The 22,936-nt window shown below is 42.0% G+C and overlaps 3 protein-coding genes across 3 annotated transcripts; 2 read left to right on the top strand and 1 right to left on the bottom strand.

Moving 5' to 3' along the window:
* Window positions 1–1,725: 1,725 nt before the first annotated feature.
* On the top strand, window positions 1,726–8,801 carry uts2r3 (urotensin-2 receptor 3). The gene is made up of 3 exons (XM_079344409.1): window positions 1,726–1,893; window positions 3,341–4,556; window positions 8,502–8,801. Exon 2 carries the CDS (start codon window positions 3,395–3,397, stop codon window positions 4,553–4,555), a length of 1,161 nt encoding a protein of 386 aa, XP_079200535.1. The 5' UTR covers window positions 1,726–1,893; window positions 3,341–3,394; the 3' UTR covers window position 4,556; window positions 8,502–8,801.
* A 1,731-nt stretch (window positions 8,802–10,532) lies between these two features.
* Window positions 10,533–18,802, top strand: khdc4 (KH domain containing 4, pre-mRNA splicing factor). The gene is made up of 14 exons (XM_079344399.1): window positions 10,533–10,696; window positions 11,087–11,270; window positions 11,957–12,085; window positions 12,164–12,243; window positions 12,335–12,387; window positions 12,471–12,649; window positions 13,590–13,801; window positions 13,936–13,996; window positions 14,514–14,574; window positions 14,682–14,962; window positions 15,496–15,639; window positions 16,523–16,632; window positions 17,038–17,123; window positions 18,100–18,802. The coding sequence occupies exons 1-14, from the start codon at window positions 10,668–10,670 to the stop codon at window positions 18,330–18,332; spliced, it is 1,842 nt and encodes a 613-aa protein (XP_079200525.1). The 5' UTR covers window positions 10,533–10,667; the 3' UTR covers window positions 18,333–18,802.
* A 129-nt stretch (window positions 18,803–18,931) lies between these two features.
* On the bottom strand, window positions 18,932–22,663 carry LOC306824312 (NADH dehydrogenase [ubiquinone] flavoprotein 1, mitochondrial-like). The gene is made up of 10 exons (XM_079344406.1): window positions 22,403–22,663; window positions 21,263–21,345; window positions 21,004–21,174; window positions 20,712–20,895; window positions 20,433–20,622; window positions 20,110–20,322; window positions 19,850–20,016; window positions 19,679–19,760; window positions 19,237–19,382; window positions 18,932–19,155 (listed from the first exon to the last, which is right to left on the bottom strand). Exons 1-10 carry the CDS (start codon window positions 22,484–22,486, stop codon window positions 19,060–19,062), a joined length of 1,416 nt encoding a protein of 471 aa, XP_079200532.1. The 5' UTR covers window positions 22,487–22,663; the 3' UTR covers window positions 18,932–19,059.
* Window positions 22,664–22,936: the final 273 nt, after the last annotated feature.

The raw sequence follows: 22,936 nt of genomic DNA, 5'->3' as shown, positions 1-22,936 counted from the left end.
AGGCACTTATTAGATTCACCAGTTCAACTTTTCTCTGACATGGAAAAATGTTGATACAGGCGATGATCCCGGACAATTAATTTCCTCTATAACTCAAGCACAGAATCATCACATGAATCACTATGTGACTGTGTGTGTGTTAGGAGTCGTGTGTTTTGGAACATAAGCCGAGGTGGTATTGACATTGGGTCAGAGGGTTGAAGTGCATTAATTATTGAAGAGGGTCATGAAACAACAGCAAAGATACAGCACAGTTTGTTTGTATCACTGTTCTTCGCGTAGAATCAAATCTACAAAACTCAGATTAAATCATCGAGAATCAACGGGGACAATTCAATGTATTGCTCAAACTCTTCAGTTATCCAGTAAAAAAAAGGAACTGTTCACAAATAGAGGGATGACCCAGATGAAGGCCACGAGCCGAAATGCATTGGTTCAATTTATTAATAAAGTTGGTCTTCATACTACAAGTGTTGCTGGAGCATTTTGCCCTCCACAAACAGGGGGTCAAAGAATAACCTAACGTGGCCTTTAATGGACTTAATTCTGTTATAGAGGACTAGACTGCTGACTCTTTTTCAGTCTAATAACAAAAAAGTACTTTCTGTAATGTATGTGTAAATTCAACAATGAATATTGTACATTAAAAAAAGAGTAAAAAAAGTGAACCACAAATCTACTGTCATAGCACCATCCAGGTCCTCAACTTTAAATTCCTCCCCTTATTTATTATTATTGTTTAAGTGCTACAATTACACTGCTCTCTGTTTGAATAGTTTTTACTCCCTTTTGAAGCTCAAGGTTTCGACCATAAATGCAGAATTTAGTTTTTAGTGTCTCTAATTATAACACAGGTTCTTTAGAAATGATGAAAATAAAAAGGGCAAACATAAAGCCAGCAGATAAACATCTTTTAGTTTGTTGTTTCTCACGTCTTTCTTTTCATTTTTTATATGTAAATATTAATGTGTTTTTAATGTGGTTTGTTTTTACTAAATACACTCAATTCATACAAATAAAAATGTAGCTTTCAGAACTTTATCTATGACTTAGACAGCGCTGATAATCTGCCAAAAAATGATTTTAAGACACCATTTATGGACACATTTTTCATGGACTTTGAGGCTTTTTCTGTGACTTCACAGTGAGATTTATGCCTGACTGAAAGGTTTAGAAACCATTAGAGAGCCATCAAACCATACCTAGAATTACTGTAAACTCCCTCGCACACGGCTATAAAACACTACTAAAAACACATGCATTACTTTAATCTTTATTTTCAATTCTTAAAACAGCACTCAACAAAAACAGACTGGATTACTCAGTATCCCTTACCCCTTATGAAAAGGGTAAACTGCATGTAGACATCGTGAAGTGAATGGTTTTTATGCATTCAAATGTTTCATTTTCATTACGTAGATTAAAAGTATATCAACCACAAACCCCTTCGGATACTCAAATATCTTTCCTATTATTGCTGTCGAAAGCCTATTATTAATAAAGTGAAACTGCTGAATATTACCAAAGTCATTGCTTCATCTTTGATATTCTGGTTTTGCTCTGGACCCTGATTCGAGCCAACAAATACTAAATATTCAGTTCTCTCTGCAGGATGAGCCCCCTCACTCAGCATCCCATCCCACCCCCTTCCCACTCACACACACTCCTCACTGCTGGACTCACACTCATCAAACACAGAGGGAGCAGCACTGAGAAGGACAGACCACGGTGCGGAAAAGTTACTCTGGCCTTTAACTCCTGCAGGAGAGGAGAAATAAATATCATCTTGAGCTTGAAGAATCAGAAAATTCAAAATGGGAACAGAGCATTTTGACCAAACAAATCCAAGGAATATTATTATTTATACAGTGGCTGAGATTTAACTGTATTAAGGTAAGATTGTGGAAATTAAATCATGCAGAATAAATTGTTAATCAATCTATCATTTAAATCGTCTACTGCATAGATTTAAGTCACAGCCAATCTGCACTGATTTTAGGCCTCACAATTCTGTGGGCCGTCATTTAATAACTTTTTTTTTTACAGAACGATTTTTATCTCGATAGTTGTCACATTAATTTGGCGTGCATGTGGTCAAACATTTTTATTTTTAAGATACCTAAAGTTGTTAATTTTTGTTAGCAGTGCTCTCTTGAAGTGATTCAAGACAAAGTCCTGAAAATTTACCTTCTTACGGAACTACTAAGAATTAATTAGAAATGGTAACATGCCCACTGGGATAGCCTACAGTTTAGATCATATAGAAACGTATTTAAACAAATGTTCTGCAACAAAATGTTCTCATTGTAAAGCTCCAGTCAGGGATTTCTCCCAGCTGTTATCTAACGCAGTGAGCTGTGGAGGTTTGGAGGCGCGCGGCTCGGCGGGGGTTTGGCTGCTCCTCCGCAGTTCAACAGTAGCTCTTAACCCCGGAGGAGCCCGGGTCACCATGTGTCACACAGGCCGGTCCTGTCAGCCTCCCCGCGGCTACTTTGATGTCGGTACAGATTACATGTCTCCAGAACACCATCAGTGTTTGGCGAGTGGTATTAAAAGTCTTATCTCACAACTGACTAAATAACATGATGAATATAGCTGGCTAATATACGGTGACTAAACATTCAGGTTATATTTTAATGTTGAATAACGTATTAAATGAAGTCGTCACCGATGTCCGCCTCATTGCGCCGTCCATTGAGTCGGCACATTTCCGTGCACCAATCCACATCCAAACCACCGGTGCGTAAATACGCACAAAATCAATTGAGAGATCTAAACACAAACTTCCCGCATTTGATGTTTTTTCCACTAAAATATACAAGTCATTCCAACTTATTACTCGTACTCGTGTTCACTTAACATGATTGCTGCCCAACTGCTGACCTCAAGGAGGAGCAAGCTTTGGGGGTTTAAATCGAGATTTACAGTCGGAGCCCTCCTGCCCTGAAAATCCAATTATTTTACTAAAACCATGACAGGCTCGCCTGGCTCCCTGTGAAGCTGTTAAAATGGGACGCCTGTGCCAAACAGAGCAGGTTTCATGCTCAAACATAAACCATTCTGGTTTTGCTGACATTTTCCTTTCTCCATGTTTATTTGACTTTTATTACTTCATCTGCTGTCAGTATTCACATGCACATGAATCCGAAGGATCCCAATCTGCTTAAGCTTTTTGTGTCTGTTACTTATGTGTCATACAAGTTAAATCCCCAGACACAGAACACAGGATGGATACTAATACAAAATCCTTGTGTTCTCTTTTTCACATTCTGTTTCATTTTTGATCCAATCTTTACCCCACCCCCTTTCTCTGCCTCTTTTGCTCTGCATCTGAAAACAGACACTTAACTTTCCTGTTCTTCAAACTTTCATCATTTTTTTGTAATTTAACAGCATGGACCTCTCAGGCTCTTTACCTCCACCTTCTCCGTACACCTTTCCTGTTAGCCCCAATGTCTCTGTTCCCCCTTCCTCTCCCTCCTTTTCTCCGTCACCCAGCCTGGCCTCCACTGCTCTCTTCTGCTCCCTCCTGTCACTCCTCTCCCTGCTGGGCATCACAGGGAACCTGTACACGTTGGGCCTCCTTCTGAGGCGCAGTAGGAACAGGAGGAGACGTGGAGCTGGACCGACCTGCTGCCTAATGAGAGTACCTGTACCATCCTGCCTTGCCAACACCTCCTCCCCTTCCTCCTCTCCCATCTCCTCTACCTCCTCCTCCTCCTCCCTTCATCTCCAGGTGTTGAGCCTTGCTCTCGCTGACCTGCTCTACCTTTTTACGGCACCCTTCATCGTATACGACAGCTTGGGGTCTGGTTGGGCCTTCGGTGAGCTGGGCTGTCGCCTCCTCTTGAGCCTGGACCTCCTCACCATGCACGCCTCCATCTTCACACTCACCGCAATGAGTCTTGACCGCTACCGGGCTGTGGCTCATCCCCTGCACACCTCCTCCTCTAACTCCTCGGGCCTGCTGCGGGTCGGTCTGGCCTGGGGGCTGGCGGTGGCCCTCAGTCTTCCTATGATGATCACACTGCACCTGGAGGATGGCGAGAACCAGGAGGGCCAGCTGTGTGTACCGGCATGGGATGAGCAGAGTTCAAAGGCCTACTTGAGCGTGCTCTTCTGCACCAGTATCCTCGGGCCTGGACTGGCCATCGGTGCACTCTACGCCACTCTCGGACGACTGTATTGGGTGTCTCAGACCAGGCCGGCCTGGGCCACCGGGAGCAGCACCGCTTGTCCTCCCCGTGCCCCCAAACCTAAAGTTCTGCTCCTCATCCTGGGCATTGTGTTAGCCTTTTGGGCCTGCTTTCTGCCTTTCTGGATTTGGCAGCTGCTGCCTCTCTACAAGCCCGACATGTTGCGGACGGTTCCTGTCGGGACGCAGGTGACAGTGAATCGTATCCTCACAGGGCTCACCTACGGAAACTCCTGTGTGAATCCATTTTTCTACACACTGTTGACTGGAAAACGAAGACGCAACAGACAAGCGATGACATCAGCAAATCAGCTCTGTCGTAAGAGCAGTCCGCTGTGTGTGTCTCAAGAGAGACAATAACGTGAGTGTGAAAAGGTACCATCTATAAAAGCCTAATGAGTTTCACCAAAGAATGATTGTTTCCCTCTTGTGTAAATTAAGGAAAACGAACAATACTCTTCCAATGATAGCACTTTGTACTGCTGCTTTGTGTAATAAGTCTGACTCGGGTTGTCATAATAACAGGATCTTAAACTTCTACAGGATACTTGTAAAAAACGAACAATATCAATACCAGTTTTGATAACACAGCAACATAGATATAAGATTGTATAAGACTAAAAATTGGATAATATTTTGTTTTTAATTGCCAAAAATTGCAATCAAAATTGCACAAATACATCGTCAAAGTTTCGCCACCTTAGCGTTGCCAAGTTATTTGTGCAATTTCCAGTGTAAATTCCTCTGCTCTCTGTTTAGTGTAAAATACGTCAACGCAACTTTGGCATCTTTGTGAAACACCAATAGGACTTGAGAAATGTCTGTATGTGAACGCACCAGAACTACTCTCTCTCTCTCTCTTTCTCACTGCAACATTACTTCTGACAATCAAGAAGACAATCTCTGTAAGCAGTGCCACCTTAAAGAATGCATCATCTGCAAACCCTTTGTAAACGTTAGTGGCCATATCCAAAGAGTGTCTCTGATTGCTGCAGAAACCAAGTTTACATATTGAGCATTTGTATCTGTCTATAGGCGAGTTATTCAGCATGTTGCTCGTGCACAATCACTTCCAGTAAAGTCCTGATGCACTTCTGCTTGTTTTCAGATGTTTGTTTTTTGAACAACTGGTTGTGTCTGCTCAGGACCTCAACGGGATAGTTCTCTGAGACGTTGTTTGTTGACTCAATAAATGATGTCCGAGCGGGTCAACAGTCTTTTGTTTGCTTCTCGTGAACCCTGATGAATCTAAAACATCAGATTTCTTTTATAATCACGACCTGCATGTTGGGCTTGAAAATGTACTTTCTATTGTTTTGACTCATGCAAAGCTCTGCATGGCCTCGCCTTGAGTTGATTGTAACTGTTGTTTATAATGATGTATAATATATAGCCATGAATAAAGAGTATGATTTATGTAATTCATTCTGTGATTTGATCTTAAACCAGCCAAAAAGAGGAATTTTGGCTTTCCAACTCAACTAAAGATCACGTTAATTTATTAGCTTCAAACACAATAAGAAAACAAAGAAGAAACCTCAGAACTAATACTCACAATGTCATACTAAAAAGGACATTACATTCTGTTGTATGCTAACTAAGACAATCCTCTAAAGGTTCTTAGTGCAGACTAATCCTTGTGCTGTCGTATTCTTTTTTTGTGTGTCTGTGTCAGAATGTCAGTGTCTCTCGAGGGTCTTCCCCGCTCTTGTGTACACACTCTCCGGCTGGTGTCTCTGTGTCTCCCTGCAGCAGCGTCCTGTCTCTGACTGACTCAAAGGCTGTACTGTACTCTATCACAGACCCCGCTGCTCTTTGACGCAGATGAGCAAATATTGTTGTTTGAAGGATAGGAAGGGGACGGGCTGGTATCATATGAGCATGGTGCTATGTTCAGAAACAGAGTGTTCTTCTCTCGGGAGGTTGGGTTCCAAGATGTGGAGCACGTGTCTTTAAGGTCTCTGGTTTAAGAGCGGTGGTGGACTTTATGTGCATGTCATTGTCTCCGCTTTGTACTGACTGCTGACTTCTAATAAAGACGAAAAGGCAAGAAACATAACAGCTTGATATTTTGATATTTATATTTTCATTTAATCATGTGTTGATCTGAAATCTGACAGCACATCGTTCTGCATTAGTTGTAAATTATGAGACATTACCCTAGGAGAGAAAGCAACGCTTAAAAAACCCCCAAAAAACACTCAAATAAATTCAGAGAACTTTTTTGAAAAACCAATCACTTAAATAAAAATTGTCAATTTCTTTGATTAAACTTTCGAAACAAGGATGCTTTAAAAAAAAAAAAAGTGCCTTGATTTTTTTGCACTGGCCTTCTTCAAAAAAATGTGACATTTAAATTAACAATTTTAATCATAAATATCTTAGGCCTCTATGAAATGTTGAGTCAAATTCAGTAGCTCTTATCCATCCTCTTCTAATCTTACATCACTGCGTGTTCAGACTGTCCCAGGTGACAAATCTCAGTCGAGGTATTTTTCTTTGTCCAGCCAAATCCAACAGCAGGACCACTGAGCTGTGTTAACTGAGTGCAACTGTGTTTTGATTTGACAGTCATTAATGTCTGTGAGAACATAATCCTCAGGTAATTATGTCTTTAAGTGACTTCATGTAAAGTGAAACTTCAATAACACAAGGAGAGCATCCTTTAAATGTGGGTTTATTTATTTGCACATAAAGTGCGCACATGTCGCTACATTAACTGAGTAAAAAGAAAACCTGAGGGCTGCAGGAGAAGGCGCACAGCACAGCAAGGCTTTTACCAAGTGGTCCAAGAGAGACACATACCAAAAGCATGTGCCAGGGGAGCTTGCTGCATTTCTCTTCACTGCGATGCCATTATTTCTTCTTCTGTAAGTCTATGCTGCCTGTCATGTGTTTCGAGTTACCTGGCCCTGCTACCTCTGAGCTGTACGTTCCCACTGCAGTTATTATCTGGAGCCCAGCGCGCTCGCACAACAGGGGGCGCTTCTGTTGTGGAGTTAATGCAATATCCATCCAGCTTTCACAGGCCCTCTCAGAACATTTGTCCATTTAAAAAGGAATTTCTCCCAGACAAAGAGTCGGCACCGTATATGATCAAAATCCTGAACACTCGTATGAGACACAGGGATTTTTGGACTCCTGGGTCATACCAAAATGACACATGATGGAGGGTGCAGCTTGTGTAAAGAGGAATCCTTTCCAAAAAGGACACTTTAGCAGCAGCATGGATATTTAAGCACAAACGGCTTGTTGTTCAATTCTCTGAGTCGGCATGCTGGACAGGTTTTGGGTGACTGAGTTCTAAAACTCAATATATCAGATGATTAAGTCCTGCCTCAGGTCAGCTGGAATGACTCAGTGTTTGATAAACTACGAATGCATGATGTCTGGTCAGCTTAACCAAATGGATGGAAAATATTGTCTCACATGGCAGGCTGAAGGATCTATAAACTTTGCGTTGTTTGTGTTGGTAAACGCCAGCACTGGCAGACTTGCTCCAAACATAACTTTAGTCCTCCTGTGCAACAGAAGCTTCTGATTTCATCGAGATCACAGTGTGGAGGGAAAACATAAGGACAAATGTTTTCGTTTCGTTTCGTTCACTCTGGTCTACCTGAGGATTTCATAAATCCAGCACATGTCCGTTTCCTGGAACCACAAAGCATCTTTCCATCCTTGTAACCCCCTCCTCCTCCCCCCTTCGGCCTCGCTCCGCCTGTCAGCCCTCCTCTTGACCAGTGTGTGAGGCTGCTACAGGTGCCCCTCCCCTGGGCAGACCGCTCAGGAAAACACCCCGCTGTGCAGACGAGACGAGGCCGCAGCCTGCGCCAAATTCATGCTGTGAGGTGTATTAGAGGCTCCCATTCTCCCCAGACATACACAAAAAAGATTCCCCACACACTCCTCCTCCAAAATTCAATCTCTCCATCTGTTTTCCCTCTCTCAATCACTTTTTGTCCCCTACACTTTCACTCTGACAGCTGTAGCATTGCTTCGCATGGTTGTACCTTATATAATGCTGATGTGAAAAATTTAACCCCAACTTTTCAGCATTTTGAAGACAAAAACTTCACTTTTACTGTACATCTACGAAACATCAAATGCATCTTCTTTAAGTTCTCTGACTTCCAGCTTGAAACTCCTGTAACATCCTAGCATCATTTATCAAAGACAATCTTTCAAGTTTTATTACACGGGCACATGTTGCCATACAGTATTAAAGAAAACAGTTTGTAATCGCTGGTTTGACGACAAACACAGAAACCTCAGTGCTCACAGTGTTTCTTTGTTCAACCTCTGGCAGCCCCACCATGAGGCGCCCTCCTCCCCATCACGTCCCCTGACTTTGCACCTCCGTGTCAGCCGCCAGTATCAGGCGAGAACCAGGCCGGCCTGCCCTGAAGGCCGGAGGTTACATCAACGGACATACACATTACGGTTCACACTGAGGCTCCTACCAGGAATGACAGTACTGTAAATATGGAGCGTCTGCCCCTCTCACTGCCTTGCGTCTCCTTCCTGGGTTTCACTGTTTCTATGTCCTCCTCACAGCATGTTGCCTGTAAACAGTCATCTCCGTTAACTCAGGCGTCAAAGCCTCCTGACCTTCTGACACTACGTTCATGGTTTGTTCATGTCTGAGGTAGGAAATGATACATTTGGATGAGACATATGAGAGAAAAAGTATAGACTATTAACGTATGTGTGGTGTCACAGCAGATTGCTGCTCAACACAAGTCACCATAAGAATATTCTATTTTTTTTCTTTAAAAGTTAAGGCAATCATACAAACCATTTCTCAGCTCCTCAAACTGAAAGATGTGCATCTGTTTTTAATCTTGTGTTACTCAGAGGTGAATACTTTTGTTCTTTGGACGACACGTCCCACAAGGCAACACCATTCAATACATCACCTTTGAAAGTAGGAAACATACTAGGAATTGTACATTTCTATCTCATATAATAAAGAACATTATGTCTACATAAATTGATTTTTGTGTCATTTTGAACTGTGTTTATTCTTCTAAAATGTCTACCAGCAAGGTGGTTTAGTCTCACATAGAATGAATAGAGCATCACTTCTCTATCTAAGAGTGAAGAGTAACAGGATGGTGGATGGTTTAAGTTAGAGTGCCCCCTAAAGGTGAAACAAAGACCCAAACCTGTCTGTCCTTTTTTATTTGACTACTTCGTTGAAATCAATGAATGAGTCACACTTTCAAATAACTCACAATCCATCTCAACGTGTGGTCATAGTGTCATATTGTCTCACAGAGTGAAGACATCGCCCCTACAGCTGATCGTCATTTATTATGATAGTTGAATATCGACATATTGTTCAGGCTAATGCTATGTTTTGACAGCTGTGTTTATTGTGTTCCTGGTTGGCAGAAGGCAGAAGGTGGTCCATAACATCAGGATTATGATCACTTTGGAAGAACAGTCTGCTATTCATCCTACTAAGGATTACCAAAACGCTTGATGCCTTGATACTGAAAAGACCAAAGGCAAACGCTGACAGGTATCATTGGCGAAATGGCTATAAAAATAACTTGACTACTTTTCAATATCAGCAGTTTTTGAAACATTACAATCTCTGTTATTTTACTGATCAATGGTATCGAACAGTACCAACGCATTAGACAACGATCATCCTCAAGCATATTTAAACCCAAATTTGTCACAAACGGAAGAGACCAAATGGCTGAATTGTTCAAATACATTGGCAACGTATACATAACTTGGACAGTGACAGTGAGATTGTCTTTCAGGTTTTGGTAATTAAAAACAAGAAATTACCCAATTTTAGGTTTTGTATTTTTGTTGCTGTGGAATTGAAATAGGTTTATTGATATTATTGGAAACCCCAAAACAATGAGCTCCATGAAACAAACAGTGTTTATAAGATGTTATTAAAGTAACAGCTATAAAGTGTTCTTCTTCTTGCCTGTCCTTGCCCAGACTGAACTTCCTGCTTTATCTACTCATCTACAATCTACTCAATTTAAACAGGTTACTTTTTAGCAACTGATTTTAGTTATATTAACTCAACTTTGAACAAAGATTTAATTAATAATAATGCGTGAAATATGTTGCCTCAATTTTAGTTAATGTAGAGTACTTAAATGTGTATCTTTTTACAGTGTACAGACAATGAAGGGACGTAAAATGCTTTCACTTACCTTGTGCTTGTTTGCTGCATGCTGGAGGTTTCCCATCCAAACTCCTCGGACAGGTGACGTACCAGCGTCAAAGCTGAACCTTTTATTACTCAGACGTGTGCTGGTATCTGGCGCCCTCTTGTGGTATATTCACAGGACAAACAAAACAACGTCACCGGAGGCGGAAACACACAGAGGCATGTCGGAGCAGAGGCGAGCAGCCAACACAGAATAGACTGTGCGGAGCTAAGGGAGGTTTTCGCGTCTATTTTCGTATTGAAGGGTCACATTCGTTTGACAGGATATTGATGTCATTTTGCGGAACACAAAACGGCGGGTGAGCTTATGAAAAATTAGTTATTTATTATATTTCGGTTGCATTTGACCCGCCATTGAGGTGATTTGAGCTAGCTGACTAGATGCTAACTTTAGCCTGTTTATGTAATCACGGTTATTGTTGTCGTGCTGCTGCGCGCTGACTTCTGTCATTTTTTCTGTAATTATGTGTATTTTATTAAATAAGGTATACATTTCAGCTACAATGTGACTTTGATTGTGTTTATTGAAACGATTACAGTAAAATGTAAATTAGGATTTTGTGCTAATTGCACTGAAGTATGGATAACTCAACGGTACATTTCAGGCAATGTTTTAAATTAAATGACTTGTTCACTTTTCATGAATCTTCATCTCCATGGCATGTTTTCCTGTCCTCCTGTCCTCCCAGCCGCCGCAGCAAATGGGACCAGCCGGGGCCCGGCTCAGGCTCCGGTGGGACGGGGGAGGCTGAAGCTGCACCCACCGGGGCACTGGATGCTGCAGCTGCTGTGGCTGCAAAGATCAATGCAATGTTAGTCGCAAAGGGCAAACTAAAACCCTCTCAGATAGGCATCCCGGGACCACCTGATAAGGTGAGGACATCATATACCTGGTTAGTCTGTAATCAAGGTCCTGGACGTGAAGCATGGTGTGAACGTCCCAAAGTCTGCACTTTTAATGCTGTGATAATTCTCCGTTTACGTCTCTGGTTGTACTAGGCCAGGACTCTTGTTTTCACGGTCTTCTTCATGAAAGATGTTGATTGATTATAAAAAGATTGTGTCCTCGTCATACTCACCATTACATGAGTGTGTTAGATTTACTTTGGCTCTTTTACAGCATCATGATGAAAACTAATGCAGCAATATGTCCGCAGTTAGATAGACAGTAATGACTGTGTCTGCATAATTAAAATGTAATACATTAAGTGTTCATTTCTGCTGGCATTACAATTTAGTGATGATCCCTGACATTGTTTATGCAGTAATAATTGTTCAATTTTCCAGTTAGCTTTTGTGGTCATTATAACGATGTTACAAATTATGTTTTTGTCAGATCACTTATGTTTACATTTATGAAAGAGTTGTTTTTCTTTTCTGTTATTTAACATTGGAGCAGGTCACTTAACTTAAAGAACCGTTTTCTTTAAATAGCACAACTTTAGCTATGAGTTAAAAACTAAACACTAATTTTGGCTCTTGCCCCAGTTAAGCATTGATGGCCCACATTTATACTGTGTATCTCTCTCTCTCTCTCTCGCTCTCTCTCTCTCTCTCAGTTTGTAGGTGTTGCTAAGCCTCAAGTACTGACAAAGGCCAAAGATGACCTGGTTGTAGCCGAAGTTGAGATCAATGACGTCCCGATCACCTGTAGGAACCTCCTGACACGTGGACAAACACAGGATGAGGTCAGTAGCAATGTTAACAATCAGGTTTCACACAGTTAGAGGTTGTCACCTTTTTTTAATGCCCGCTTATGTCTGCAGATCAGCAAAGTGAGCGGTGCTGCAGTTTCAACCAGAGGCCGTTACATGGCAGCAGAGGAGAAGAACAAAGCATTACCAGGGTGACTTCTCTCAGCTCTCATTTTCTGTAACTCATCAGGAAAACACTTTAATTATTGATAATTACACAACCTTTCTGCTTTTTCCACGAAGGGATCGACCGCTGTATCTGCACGTCCAAGGACAGACTAGAGACCTCGTAGACAGTCAGTACTATGACGCTGTAATCATTCAGTAATGAACGTTTGCTTTAAACATTATGTAATTGTTTATTTCGGTCCGTCCTAAGGGGCAGTTAATAGAATCAAGGAGATCATCACCAATGGTGTGGTGAAGGCTGCAACTGCTTCATCGTCCTCATCAACCTTTTCCCAGAGTACAACTTCAGTCACAGTTTATCAGCAGCACAACCCGACTCCTCCCTCGCTGCCCCCCATCACCCACCACAAACCACACTTTCAGTCCGGGGTAAGGCTTTCCTTTTCTGTATTCATGTCTCATAACCGCTGATGATGCTTTTTTTTAAATCTGAAAACCCCAAGAACAATCTGACAGGGACAAGCTTCAAACTCCTGAGAGTTGTTTTGCTTTTGTTGGTCCTTTTTGTTTGAACCATTTCCAATATGTCCCAGTGTTTTGGCACTTTAAGTTTTTAAGCAGTTTTCCGTCACCAGCAGAGTCTGCTACATGGATTACAAGAAGCGTCAATCTCTGTTGCACATACACACGCTGTTGCTTTCTAGTTGTGTTGAGTGATCATCCTGTCTTTTGTTCTGCTGTGTATGTTTTCCACTGCTGTTTGAGAGCTGCATGTGAGGGATCAACGTAATAAACATGTACATCTGTCTATCTCTACCGATTTGAAGATAGATGTAAGAAAATGATTAGCTGATATATCCGTGTTAAAAAATGTTTCCCCAACATCGACAAAGGTATTCGCTCCAAAAATCCTGTATCGCTCCGGCCCTAGAATAAATCCTACAGCACTGTTTGAAAGAGGTGGTCAGAAGTCAGATTTGAACGATATCCACTAAGCTGTCTCTCTCTGATTTCTGATAGCTGAACTGCAAAGTGGGAACATTTTCAAACATTTTTGTTTTGCTTCCAAAGAAACACAAAAAATATTTGAGGACCAATATGAGGATTTGAGTACACAACTCACCTCAGCTTAATTTATATAATCAATCAAAATCAAAACAGTGTTTGCTCTTAACAGGGGAACACAAAGGACTACTATCTCACCTAGTGTGAACAGATTTATGTTAAGTGAACACTATGCAGAAAAGTTCCCCCTGTAATTTCCCCCTGATAGTAAACATGCATCTGTAATAGACTTGTGGGTGTGGGTAGCTGTCTTCAGAGGCTTCTTTACTTGTATTCATGCTGTATTGTGGTTTCCCTTTCTCAGATGCACTACGTGCAAGATAAAGTATTTGTGGGTCTGGAGCACGCTATCCCGGGGTTTGTGGTCAAAGAGCGAGTCGAGGGTCCCGGCTGTTCGTACCTGCAGCACATCCAGGCTGAGACGGGGGCGAAAGTCTTCCTGAGAGGGAAAGGATCGGGCTGTTTAGAACCCGCCTCGGGGCGAGAGGCCTTTGAACCCATGTACATCTACATCAGGTGAGTGTGGATGTGCTGTGAATGAACCTTTCCTGATCACTGATGAGTGTGAAGTCATGCGATCTTACCTGTAGGCGTTTCTGCTGCTGCATTGTTGGAGGACTAGAACTAAATATAGTCTATTCTCTCTGCAGCCATCCTAAACCAGAAGGACTCGCAGCAGCAAAAACGTTGTGTGAGAACCTGCTACAGACGGTGAGTAATATCCTGTGTAATAAAAAGATATAAACAAACTATGAAAGCTTGAGAGGAAATGTAACTCTTGATTAAATATAATTCTTGTAATCAGACATCTCTGGCAAACAAAGCTTAAAGTCTGTTTTATTGAAGGATGTCCCTCCCCCGTGTATGAAGGGTGCTGTTGATCCAGTTTAGTATTTTTTAGATTGTCTGTGAGGGAGGAGCTTTGATTATTGTGGATGTGTTCATATCCAGTTCCAATGTTTTTGGTTTGTTTTTGAAACACAAGTGTGGGTGGTGTAGAGTAATTTGGGTCTTTTGCCAAAAAAAAAAAAACCCCACAATAAAAAAACGTGGAAGCTCAAAGACAGTATGTTCTCAAATAGAAAGGCACTGATGAGTTGCATAATTTCAAACAATATTTTCCTCCATAATCCAGTAAAATGTTTTGTTTTTACAGCTTGTAAATGTTCATGTTGGAGTTCCTTTACCATCAACAAGCTTTGTGTGCTTCATGTTTCTCCGTCCCCAGGTCCATGCAGAGTATTCCCGATTCCTAAATCAAATGAGCTCAATGATGCCATCACAACAAGGTACCATATGGCAGGTTCTCTCTGTGGTTTAGCTGTAGTATCTTCAGTCTGAGATGCTTTTCATCTTATGTGACAATCTGACTTTTCCCGCCCTCTTCCTCCGGCAGGTTTTGCACTTCCTCCAGTAGTGAATGGGATGCCCCCGCAGCCTCCTTACTACCCCCCTGCTGGATTCCAGCCAGGTTACCCCATGCCTGTTCCTCCACCTCAGCCACAACCTGTCCCTCTCCCTTACACTGTCCCACCACCTATACCTCCCACAGCACCTGCATGTGTGCCTCCTCAGTACCCCCTCCCTCCTGTCTTGTCTACTGCTCCGGCTCCCACTCCAGCTCCTGCTCCAGCTCTGGCCCCGGCACCGGCTCCTGCTTCAGGAACTTTGCCTCAGGTAGGACTGAGACTCTGAACCTCTTGATGTACTGAACAGTGGGGTAAATGATACTGCTGTGTGACAGTGTTTGTTTACTATTAGATCTATCAGCAGTGTTACTTGTGGATATTTTATAACCTTTCAAAAACATGACTTGAAGGAATGTGGCTAAAAACGGCATCTCTAAGGTTGTTACGGTAACCGCTGAAATGAAAGACCCCAATATATAAGTAGAAGTCACAATGAAACTAATCCTCGGGTCAGATATGATTCCTGATTCTCAAACTGATTTGCTGAACACAATCTAAAGAGGAGGTTTGATAATAAAGCATACAGCACTATTACGCCACTCCAAATCTTCATAATTGATCTGATTGAGACCCCATGAGTTCAAACATACTTTATGTTTTATGGAGGAATTTTTTTTGATGTAAAATTTCCACTCAGCACATGTCCTTACTCTAAAGATAAAAACAAAACATGTAGAGAACGTTTTAACTACTTGTCAAAGGCTGCGAAGCAATAACACCATCCTTTCTCCTTCTCTGCAGACTCTACCTCCCGTACCTTTTCCTCCATCAGCTGCAGCGCTGCCTAAAGCTCTACCTCCAGCCGCCTCAGCCAACCTGCCACAGAAACGACGCTTCACAGAGGAGGTCCCCGATGAGAGGAACAGCGGCCTACTCGGATACCAGGTGAGGAGAAGTTCCTCCAGTCGGTCCTATGCAGCTTGTTGGCCTGTTAACGCTTCTTTTAAAGTTCTGTCTGTTACCGTAAACTCTGGTGTATAAGGGCGCGATCACACTGACAATCTTCACCCAAGCACGCTTCACCCCTGAAGTCAAGTTCGTCTGACCAGTGTGATCGTTCCGTAGCGTGCTCAGACACGGTTCACTTCCTTTGCTCTGGCACGCTACGGAGAGGTGTGCTTCGGCACGAGCACAAGAACATGGGTGCACGATGTTGACGGGCTCCATTATGGAAGAATCTAGAGTTTTATAGCTGTATCGGACTAACAGGACTGGACTCGACGTGCGTCCCTTTTTATTGATTTTCTTTAGTCCTCCACACAACCTGTTTTTTTTCTTCTCCACCGGTGCGATCAATATGCCAGTATAAAAGCTGACCTGTGCCAACGTTACTGTGGGTGTTGAAAGACAGTTTCAACTTTTTTTTCTCTCTGAGACCTTCAAAGACGAGGTGCATCTTATGTACCGGTGAGATGCATATTTTACAGTGTATGCAGTCTCAGTCTTAATCTGCTCTGTCACAACACTGTGATTCATTTGGTACCAATAAAGCTCTCCTTATGTTTAACAAACACGGGTGGAGAGGGGATATTATTATTCACTTAAAGTTTCCCTCTGTTCCTCTGTCACTCAGATGATACATACTGATTAGCTTAAGTGTTCTGTATAGTTGCTGTGGTTTTAATCAGATCTATGGTAAGCTTTCACTCTATATTTCTTAGTGTTCAAATCTTAGTGTTGGTACAGCTATAAATAAAAGAACTAGTGTCAGGACAGGGTTTAGTAGAGGATGTCTGCTAATCGCGCCTGTGTGTCTTTCTGCTCATAGCATGGACCCATTCATATGACTAATTTAGGTGCAGGCTTCCCATTGGGCAGCCCGGAGACAGCAGGACCCCCACCACAGAGTTCCTCCGGCTCACCGAGTGAGAGGGACAGGTACACAAAGTTGTTTTTTTTTTTTTTATGAGGCTGCTACGTAAAATATTTGTTTGAGTCTTTTAAGATGTTGGCGAACAAGGTCTGAATATTGAGAAGAAATGGCCATTGCTGTTTCCAAAGGCCCAAGTTAAAACCTAAAGCTATTTTTAATAAGCTGTCATCTAATTCAAAATCTTTGAAATATTATTTTTCAGAAACAAGAATCACTGATTTTTTTTCTTCTTTCCCTTTCCTGTGTCTTCAAATCAATCACTAATTAATTACAAAATAGTTTGTGATTCATTTAATATTTGACAATGAATGGATTTATTGCTGCAGCTCTACTCTAGATTTATCAATAGTTGATAGTGTCTAAAAGGCAGTGGACATGGTTAACTAAAGCAAGTTCTCTGTGTTCCACAGTCGGCAGCTAATGCCTCCACCTACGCTGCCTGTGAATGGAGTGAGAGCCAAGATGGAGGAGAGAAGGGCTCCGCCTGGCCCCGTGGGTAAGGCATTATCCCGTGGGTTGACTATACCTATCCAAATCCACAGTTTGTGCCTGTGGATGGAACACCTTTATTTAGTCTGGATATGTTCACTACCTGAATGAAAAGCTGAAAAGAGCAAAATGTCAATCCTCTCCCGGGCCACTAGGCTGTGTCTAATTCCAGTGTTCTTACTCGAGATTACTGAGAAGGTTTCATATAAATCCACAGCAGACCTATCATGACACATTAGACCGAGAAGCTTTTATGTCTTAAGGATTTAAATAAAGAAGCCCAGCGGATTAAAGTATTTCAACACATTTATGGCACTCACACGAAGCAATCCGTACGGTGCCCAAACAAACTCCAGTTCAGTCCCGGGCCGAGTGTGAGTGTGCCTTAGCCTGATAATATCAGCTCTGTGACTAGAAATGTTCAGACACAGAGGAGCATCTATGACTCAAACACTTTTCATCAGTTGTTTTGTAAAGTGGTCTTAATAAGAGTCCACCTTACCGTGCCGTCCTGATGACATCATCAGTCTGGCTTGTCTATCGTTTGTTTTCTTTCCCCTCTAATAAGAATCTCTCCTGTTTTTGTGTTTTTTTTTTTCTCTTTTTCTCTGTGTTTTTCTTCTCTTCCATGTATCTCTGGGGGTGATGCTGGATTCTGATTGGGGGTGGGGCACGACTCCTCCTATGATGCTGTCCTGCCGCTTGTTTGGACGGCCTTGAAACTTGTCGCTCCCCACCAACCAATGGCCGCTTTCCAATGGCCGCCCCCTCTACACTGCTGACAAACTATAATTGAAATCTATTAACGACTTGTTTTTTCCTGATTGTGTTTTGAATAATCATCTTTTTACCTGCCTTATACGGAACATGCTGCTGTTGTTTTTTTTGTCTGCATGTTGTTTCTCTCCCATATTTCTCTCCCTCCCCAAAATGTGCCCCCTCTTCCTCTCCTCCACGTGTTTCCCCCGCTTCTCTTTTTTTAGAGCCTACAGCGAAGAGATTGAAAACGGGTTTGGTGGCATACGCAGGTGACTCCTCTGACGAAGAGGACGAGCACTCGACCTCCAAAGCCTCAGGGCCAGGTAACCCTGGGACAGCTCCCCCTACCTCCACCTCCTCAGGCTGGACTCAGGGCTATCGCTGCCCTCCTCCACCGCCCCCTCGTGCTAAAACACAAACACAGCCGCAGTCTATGCCTTTCTGGATGGCACCCTAAAACAAGAAAGATCTCCCTGAGTGCTGTGTTTCAAGTCTTACAGAATATTCACCCAAACTGAGCCTGTCTGTCCATCACATGTTCATCACATCAAGGACTCTTTATTTAGGTGCTTGGGTCCACATGTACATATGAGTTTTTTTGGCTTTTTGGTGCCCACATCATATTTTAAAGGTGAACACTTGAAGGACTCATGCTACAAACTATTTTGTGGTTGTGTTAAGAGCAAATTCTGCCTCCAGTTTTATTTGGAGATACTCAAGTCCTGCGAAGGGTTTAAACAAAATCTTTGTTGAAAATTTTAACCTAAGGCCAAGGTCTCAACCATCACCATCACACCCTCCCTGTCCCAGTCTGTGGCACCATCCTTTTCTATTGCAATCTTTTTGTACAGATGAAATTGACTTGCGTGTAGTAAACAAACTTATTTCATTCTTTTATGAAATAAATAAACTTAATTTATTGCCTTGTTTAATCGTTTCTTTCTGTGTTACATGTATTCTCATACAAGCTGCAGTCTACAGCCACATTTAGCAAATTTAGCAAAGGAATAATTCTACGAAATCATGTATGTTGGATCTGCCAGGTAGCTGTCAACAGGCTACATCCAGGCAGCACCACATGCAGTGTTAAACTGTTAAGAACAAAAACTATGTCACAAATCATCTCACAGCAGCGACGCAAGACGAGATCATATTTTTGGGAATGTCAAAAGACTTGTAGAGTTTCATATCATCTCGATGTCTGGCTGTCTCTGAGGGTTTTTCTGGTTATATCGTGCAATGCGGCTCTCCATGACTGGCCGAAAGTGACGGATCAGTCCCTGTACATGAGAAAAGTAAAGAAATTACAGTAACTGGAAGAAAAAAAAAACTTTACAAAGAGAATCCAGAGATGTAGTCACCTGCACAGGCCAGGCTGCTCCGTCCCCCAGTGCACAGATAGTGTGTCCTTCTATTTGCTTGCTGAGCTCCCAGATCATATCGATCTCTGAAACGGCTGCTTCTCCCCGAACAAACCTCCACATCATTTTATCCATCCAGTCAACTCCTGAGGCAGAGGACCCAGGGAGAGAAAGGTGAATAAAACATACTATCAACTGAACCTCCTAATTGGGAGCTAAACCTGAATAAAGGTTCTCTTCTGTAAAATACTAAAGGAGTCCAAATGTAACCCGTAAGACCCATTTAAATGTTATTACAATAATGAAGTTTCTTAATCTGAGCTTTAAATTGATGTATAGTAACTTATATGTTAATGTTGCTATCCCACTGAAGATAGAAAGGGAAACTGACAAAGTTGGGGATACATAATTCTGGTGTCAAATCCTTTTTGTAGTTCCTTACCCTCTCTGCAGGGGGTGCACTGACCACAGCTCTCATGTTTGTAGAACTCCACCAAACGTGCAATGGCTCTGATCACATCAGTCTGTAGATAACATTTAAAAAAAAAATCTTTCTTGACTGATTGTCACTCAAGTTGCAATGTTTTTTTTATATGCACAGGTTTTTCTTTACCGATTTATCCATAACTATGATAGCAGCAGTTCCTAATGCAGTCTCAGCACGGACCAGGTCATCAAAATCCATCAACACGTCATCGCACACATTGCGGGGGATAATGGGAGTGGAGGACCCTCCTGGGATCACTCCCAAAAGATTGTCCCAGCCCCCTCTCACTCCTCCTGCACCAATCACACGAGAGGAGAGAGGAAGTCATCGACATATCATAACAGTGAAGAAGCATCAACACAGAGTCAGACTGTGAACACCCAGACCTGCGTGTCTCTCTATCAGCTCCCTCAGAGGAATGGACATTTCCTCCTCCACTGTGCACGGTGTGTTTACGTGACCAGAGATGTTGAACAGCTTTGTCCCAGAGTTCCTCTCCCTCCCAAAGCTTGCGAACCAAGCCCCGCCTCGACGACAGATTGTAGGAGCCACGGCAACAGTCTCTACATTGGAAACGGTTGTTGGACATCCAAACACGCCTTAGGGAAGTAGAGACAAGTAGTGATAACCTGTTATATTCATAATAACACCATTTATTGTGAAACCAAAATTAACCTGAGTAAAGTACATATAGGGGCTTTTACCTCACCTATATCTGCAGGGAAAGGCGGCTTGAGCCGAGGTTTCCCTTGTTTTCCCTCCAGAGACTCAATAAGGGCCGTCTCCTCCCCACAGATGTAGGCTCCCGCTCCTCGCATCACAAAAACATCAAAGTCGTACCCAGACCCACATGCATTCTTCCCTATCAGCTTGGCCTTGTAGGCCTCATTAATAGCCATCTGTTTAAAGAGTAGAAAAAAAGAAACACACGGTATACAATAAGCAGCACGTATGGAATGTCAAACCATCTGTGTTTGCCTTTGTGTACCTGTAAATTGGATGACTCGTTGTAAAACTCTCCTCTGATGTAGATATACGCAGCACGAGCACCCATAGCTGCCCCAGCGATGAGGCAGCCTTCTATCAGCTTATGGGGGTCATGACGCATTATCTCACGGTCTTTACACGTCCCAGGTTCGCCCTCATCAGCATTCACCACCAGGTACTTGGGTCTGGGACACAGAAATGCACTCTTACATGACCAATCTGTCAAGAGTGCGGACAGTTGGCCTGTCTTCAGTGCCACTCACAGGTCACATCATGATAGTTTTTTTTTCTACCTGCCACCGCTTGGTTTGTTCATGAAGCTCCACTTCATGCCAGTTGGAAAGCCAGCCCCTCCTCTACCTCGGAGCCCTGAGATCTTCACTTCATTCAGGATCCAGTCCTGTCCCTTCAGTATAATCTCCCTTGTCTTATACCAGTCCCCTCGTTTGAGTGATCCCTTGAGTCTGGTAGAAAGAAAGAGTAAGGAAGAGATTGCCTTATAATGAGTTTGAAGTCTTTAAAAGAGTTTAAAATTTCTGCTTTTCACTTTACCTCCAGTCATGCCTGCCATATAAGTTAGAGAATATCCGGTCTTGGTCACTTAAGGGGCCAAATGTGGTCTTTTTTGGTTTTACCTGAATTCCAACAAGAGAGGAAGATAAAAAGATGTGTGCAATCACGTAAATAAAGATCAAAGCATGTTACCAACTTTTAAGGCAGGAGTTCATAACCATTTTTACCTGTATCCAATAAAAGCTGAACCTCCTTAAGGGCCTGGACCTCAGGTTGGGAACCAATGATTTAAGTTCTGCAACATATGACTGTTTTTTTTTTGTTTTTTTTTACTTTTCATGTGCTGGATTTTCTGAAATTGTTTTAATTTTTGGTTTTATCATTAATGTTGGTAAATGCTCCAGCTAAATGCTAATCAGGTGGCTTCTTTAAATATTTAATACAATATGACGAACAAAAGCCAAATCCACCACTTGACTTTTATACATGCTGAAGACATGAAAACATTTAGTGATTCATCTCTTATAAATAATAGTTAAAAAAACTTGTGCAACCAACACATCCATTCATAAATGACTTTCACCCCAACAGCTGATAGCTGACATATTACAAATTAAAATGCATTTAGGACTACACTTAATTCATTAATCTTTAGTCATTGATCAATTCAATTGTTGTAATTTAAAATGTTAAGCTTTTTAAAACATAAGTCAATTGTTTAATTTACATTGGTGAAAGCATTTGTTGAGTGCATGAAATTGTATTTGCAGAGTTGGAATTCATGCTCTGCAATTAATGGCACTCATGTTTAGGAAACATGCAGTTACAAAGAAACGTTTTGCCTCTATATTGTAAGACTCATACATAGCGTTTCAGCCACTGTCAAAGAGCTGCTGAACTGCCTTTCCTTGTTTTCATAGCAATGCCGATCTGTTCTATTTCTCTTCAAACAATTGGTGCTTTACATTTTATCGCATATTAAATGACACGTTTTATTTTTAATTGTTTATTTACAATAGCTTATTAAAAAGTAGATTCATATTTATGTCTCGTTTGGTGAAAGTGGTTCCTTTAGGGTAAACAAAAAAAAGAGATGATCTGTAAATAATCTTTGTCATCAACCAATCATGTAGACCAGAGTTTTTACAGTCGGCCTATATCGAAACTAGACAGGCCTACCTGCGGCTGTGCTGCGGTGCTGTAGGTCCGACGCGGAGTGACCTGCCGCACCACAGCTCCCCACATCATCCGCTGCGGTAGCATCCTGCTGGAGCCCGTAGAGAAAACAAACACCTCCAAGTCAATTCAAACTGCTTTATATTTCGAAGTTACTCCTGTCGAGTCTCCAGTGGACTTCAGCTTTAACCAAAAATCGGTTTCTGAAACGTAAGATGCAGTGTGGGCCTGCAGGTTCAGATTAATTAACCTAAGAGGATTAACAAACCACGTCACATCCTGCCCCAGCTTCACGATTTTAGACAGGTAGGCCGCCCGTATCATTCACATCTATAGACAACATGAACTAATTGAAGCCTGGGCACAGTTAATATAGGGTTCATGCATCATTTAAAGTGGTATTGATTATTATTATTTAGGTTAAAATAAAATGGAAGTTTTCCCGACTATAGCCTATTGCCTTTGCTTAGTTTGACAAAAAGCCTTTATGTAGACATTTGGAAGTTTATAGAAAAAGGACAGAAACTAAAACTGGAC

Source organism: Symphodus melops (assembly GCF_947650265.1).
Source record: "Symphodus melops genome assembly, chromosome: 5".
Lineage (NCBI taxonomy): Eukaryota > Metazoa > Chordata > Actinopteri > Labriformes > Labridae > Symphodus > Symphodus melops.
Note: the sequence above shows the minus strand (reverse complement) of the source record. Positions and strands in the feature narration are given on the sequence as shown.

What these genes read in the sequence shown, in the direction of transcription:
- uts2r3 (XM_079344409.1), top strand. Translation starts at nt 3,395, where the DNA reads ATGGACCTCTCAGGCTCTTTACCTCCACCTTCTCCGTACACCTTTCCT.
- khdc4 (XM_079344399.1), top strand. Translation starts at nt 10,668, where the DNA reads ATGTCATTTTGCGGAACACAAAACGGCGG. An exon ending in TCCCGGGACCACCTGATAAG is followed by an intron (nt 11,271 to 11,956) that starts GTGAGGACATCA and finishes TCTCTCTCTCAG; the next exon opens with TTTGTAGGTGTTGCTAAGCC. An exon ending in GTGGACAAACACAGGATGAG is followed by an intron (nt 12,086 to 12,163) that starts GTCAGTAGCAAT and finishes TTATGTCTGCAG; the next exon opens with ATCAGCAAAGTGAGCGGTGC.
- LOC306824312 (XM_079344406.1), bottom strand. Translation starts at nt 22,486, where the DNA reads ATGCTACCGCAGCGGATGATGTGGGGAGCTGTGGTGCGGCAGGTCACT. An exon ending in GCACCGCAGCACAGCCGCAG is followed by an intron (nt 21,346 to 22,402) that starts GTAGGCCTGTCT and finishes GTTGGAATTCAG; the next exon opens with GTAAAACCAAAAAAGACCAC. An exon ending in TCATAGTTATGGATAAATCG is followed by an intron (nt 19,761 to 19,849) that starts GTAAAGAAAAAC and finishes TGTTATCTACAG; the next exon opens with ACTGATGTGATCAGAGCCAT.